At 57.8% G+C, this 3,791-nt stretch overlaps 1 protein-coding gene across 1 annotated transcript in view; it reads right to left on the reverse strand.

The window, feature by feature from the left end:
* The window catches only part of CAPN12 (calpain 12), an 11,853-nt gene that overhangs the window by 1,911 nt on the left and 6,151 nt on the right, over nucleotides 1-3,791 (reverse strand). The window contains exons 12-17 of the mRNA XM_015562425.1: nucleotides 3,731-3,785; nucleotides 3,604-3,663; nucleotides 3,114-3,171; nucleotides 2,692-2,762; nucleotides 2,534-2,596; nucleotides 1,604-1,682 (exon numbers count right to left, since the gene is read on the reverse strand). Coding sequence (XP_015417911.1) covers nucleotides 1,604-1,682; nucleotides 2,534-2,596; nucleotides 2,692-2,762; nucleotides 3,114-3,171; nucleotides 3,604-3,663; nucleotides 3,731-3,785 — 386 coding nt within the window. The remainder of the gene's footprint in view (nucleotides 1-1,603; nucleotides 1,683-2,533; nucleotides 2,597-2,691; nucleotides 2,763-3,113; nucleotides 3,172-3,603; nucleotides 3,664-3,730; nucleotides 3,786-3,791) is intronic.

Here is a 3,791-nt window from a genome sequence, read left to right on the forward strand (position 1 = left end):
TTTCCCTCTTGGCCCAAGGCATTCCTCCTCATCTCACACGTCAGAAAACCCCCATAGATAACCCAGCACGCAGCACCGAGCACCTCTGGGCTCCCACAGTTCCCTGGGCCTCCCCCACCCCCACCCTGACCACTCTGGGCTGTCACTGTCACTGGTAGCTGCTGCCTCTGGACTGGAAGCCGTGGGGGGTCAGCGTGACTCTGGTCACCCTGAGTCCCAACATCAGCCTGCCCAGGGCCGTGAGCAGAGCAGGTGTTCAAGGACTCTATGGAGCCAAGAATGTGACTGAATTGGAACAGGGCTGTTGCTCCTGCTAATCCCCCATCCTGACACCCTACCTGTTCCTGGGTCTCAGAGCCTGCTTCCTGCTGGTCCCCTCCCTGGCTTTCCCTTCTCTAGATGCTGCCGTCACTCCAGCCCCTGCACCCTGACCTGGACTTGCCTCTCCCTTTTCCCTCTTACACATAATTTAAAATGTTTTAAAGAGCCAAAGTCCTCACGATGCCCCGTGGGCTCTCCTGTCTCCCACCACCCCCACCACCAATCCTTACTCTGACCACCACTCCCCTCCCACTTGGCTTCAGGCCCCTGTGTTATCTCCAAGGGGGCCCCTCCTTCACACCAGTCCCTCAGGGTAAGGTTCACACCTCGGCCTTTGCGCTCACTGTTCCCTCTATCAGGAACACTTGCCCCAGTGTCCCCAAAGCTCACTCCCTTCAGGTCTCTGCTCACACCTCAGCAAGGCCTTCCCTGACCACCCTGTCTCACCCCACCCATCCCTGCATGCCCTGGCACCCAGCCCTGCTTTCTTTTGCCCTGGCACTTACCACCATCTGACCTAGGAGTTCTATTTACTTTTGTACCATAGAACCTCAAGGGCACTTGATCAGTTTTCTTCCGCCTAGTACCCCAGGCACATACTAGGTGCTCAGTGATACTAAGTACAAACTTGCACCTTCTCCTTGTTCTCTCACCATTGCTTCTGTCTGTCTGGGGCTTTGTTTCTCCCTGTCCCTGTCTCCCCATCCTCTCTGATTCCATCCCTCCCCCTCTGTCTTGGGCTCTTTACTTTCCTTGCACATCCCTGGATCTTTGATCTCCCGATGTCTTACCCTTCACTTTGCTGAGGGGTGGGTGGGGGTCTAGGAGCTCCTGTCTGATTTCCCTCCCCTGCCCCCTCCACACAAGGGGGAATGTTGAACTCTTGCAGCCGCTCAGTGTTGGAGCCGCTTATAGGAGGCAATGGAGGCTCAAGGGGATGGACTCACATGCCTAGGGAAGGGCCCCAAGGAGTTAAGTCCGTAGTTAGGATTCCAACCCAAGCTCATGGGAACACAGGACGTTCTGCCACGGTGCCCTGGGGACCAGGGCCTCTCAGATACCAGCTCCCATGCCCTCCCTGGCCCATCACCTCTCACACCTTCCTTTCCCCACACAGGATTCTCCCTGCGGCCTCTCAGTCCCTGCCAAGAGCTGGCAACAAGCTGAGAGCTCGACTTTGTGGGTGTTGGCAGTTGGGTGAGCTGCTAGGACTTGAAGAGGACGGGGCAGAAGGGGGAGCCAATCCTGTCCTCACGACTCACCCCAAGGCCTCTGTCCATACCTGCAGCATTCAGCGCCAGCCTCAGCTCATGGGAGTTCATGGTACCAGAGGTGTCCTGGTCGAACTTGTCGAATATGGCCTGGGTGGGGAGGAATAGGTCAGTCCCCGCCAGGCTCCTGAGCTGCCTGAAAGGGTGTCTCAGGGGCCCGACAGGCTGGGTGCCCACCCCAACTCCCTCTCTTCCTGGCTTCGTGGCGTGGGGAAGCAGCTTTACACTCTGGGTCTGTGTTTCCCAGTTTGTAAAATGGGATCAGTAATGAGAGCTGTAATGAGGTGGTTGTGAGGACACGCTAAGATTACCCACAGGGGGCCTACTGAGGGCACAATAAATGGTGGCTTATCACCATTATTAGTACAGAGAAGCCTTAGACCATTTTCTTCTCACATGGGTTTTGGGGGTGGAGGGAGGACCACCACCTCCCATTGCTAGACAAGCAAAGTTGCTCCAAGGGGAGGTACTGGCCTGTGATCACACAGCCAGACAGGGGCTGAGCTGGGAGCTAAAATGCCAACCCAGACCAGAGCCAGTGTTCTTTCTTGATGCCCTAGAGCAGGGAATGGAGAATGTCCGGCCCGCAGGCCGTAGAAGGCCCTTGAAATCATTTGTTCTGGCCCTGCCAAGGCATTAAGGGTGAGTTAAATGTTTGTCTAAATATAGCAGGCTAGTTTTTAAGACAATAATTTTATATGGCCCATGAATGATGTTATAAATGCCCAAATGGCCCTTGGCAGAAAATAAGTTTCCCACCCCCACTCTACATGGACCACAGAGGGTGATGGAGCAGGGATATCCTAGCCAGATCCCTCCAAGATGGCGTGCTGTGGCCCAGTCCCCTAACTCCCCAGGGGCCCTGTAGCCCACAGAGCATCTGCGTCCCTATTAGTAAAGTCTTCTCCGCCCAGGAGATGGTTCCACCCAAGTCACCTTACCTGCCACTCCCGGAGGTGGCCCCAGACCTGCTGGAAGTCGTGCAGGGCCAGGCTTCTGCCATGCTGGAGAGGGACATCTGGTTAAGTCAATGTCCCCAGAAGGGGAGCAGAGGCCCCAACATCACCACCCTCCCTACCAGGCACAGCTCCCTACATACCCCGAAGCACTGCAGCAGCTGCTCACAGGTCCTGAGCCCGATCTCTCCGGTGGTCCAGCTGTGGGCCCTGGCTACGGGAACAAACAAACCCAAGCTCCCGTGGCTGGCCGCCTGTGAGTGCTGGGATTACTGCACCCCCATGTTACAGACGCTGAGGCACACGAAGGACTGCTGGTACCTAACAGCCAGGATCTGAACCCAGGCGAGGGAGTTCTGAGTGCTAGTAGCAGCCACACTCCCTGCCTGTCCCTCAGGGGAGGGGGGCTTATGAGTGGCTGGGCCTTGGTACTGGTCCTGCCGCAAGGCCCGCGTGTGAGGAAATGCCCTCAGGCAGCCTAGGCTTCCTGTGGCCTGACTCCCAGCAGCATCACGGATTCCCACACATCGGGGGCCCTGTGAGGACCACTCTCGTCCCAGCTCACCAGGCTCCAGGGCAATGCTTAATAAGGTCTGGAGCTGAGGGGCACTGAGTTCTTCCTCCTGGTCAAAGAGAGCCGGTGATGAGGCCATTCACTCAGGCAGCCGTTCAACAAGGGGCTCTTGGGCCCAGCGGAGCAACATGCTGGGCGGTGCTGGGGACAGGCAAAGGCAGCCCAGGCCAGCCCTCTCCAGAGCTCACAGCCCAGGAGGGTGGTCAGGGCTGCAATGGGGAAGCCCGGGGCTGCGGAAACCCATAACGGGCATGTGGCTGACCAGCCTGGGAGGGTCAGGAGAGCTTTCAGCGAAGGGCACGTTGGAAGACCGGGAAGGGGGGCACAAAGGATGAGAATTCCCAGGCTGAGCAAAGGCCCTGAGGCAGGGAGGAGCTGTGAGCATTTTGAGAGATTTAAGAGGGGGAAATGGAAAGGAAAATTAGACAGGGTGGAGGAGCAGTTCCAGGGGAGGGCGGGACCCCCGCAGCCCCCTCCTCACCTCTCCTGCCAGCTCCTGAAACAGCAGCTTCAACCCCAGGTCCAGGGGAATGTTGGGGGCCTGCGTGATGGGGGGAGTTTAGCTGTAGCCAAGAGGGCCCCCACCCCGACCCCGGGCAGCCCCTCACCCTGAGAGCGTGCAGGTCAGCGCTGATCACGTCGTCTATCTCCCTGCGGATTACAGACGGA

Source organism: Myotis davidii, unplaced genomic scaffold, assembly GCF_000327345.1.
Source record: "Myotis davidii unplaced genomic scaffold, ASM32734v1 scaffold1618, whole genome shotgun sequence".
Classification (NCBI taxonomy): domain Eukaryota; kingdom Metazoa; phylum Chordata; class Mammalia; order Chiroptera; family Vespertilionidae; genus Myotis; species Myotis davidii.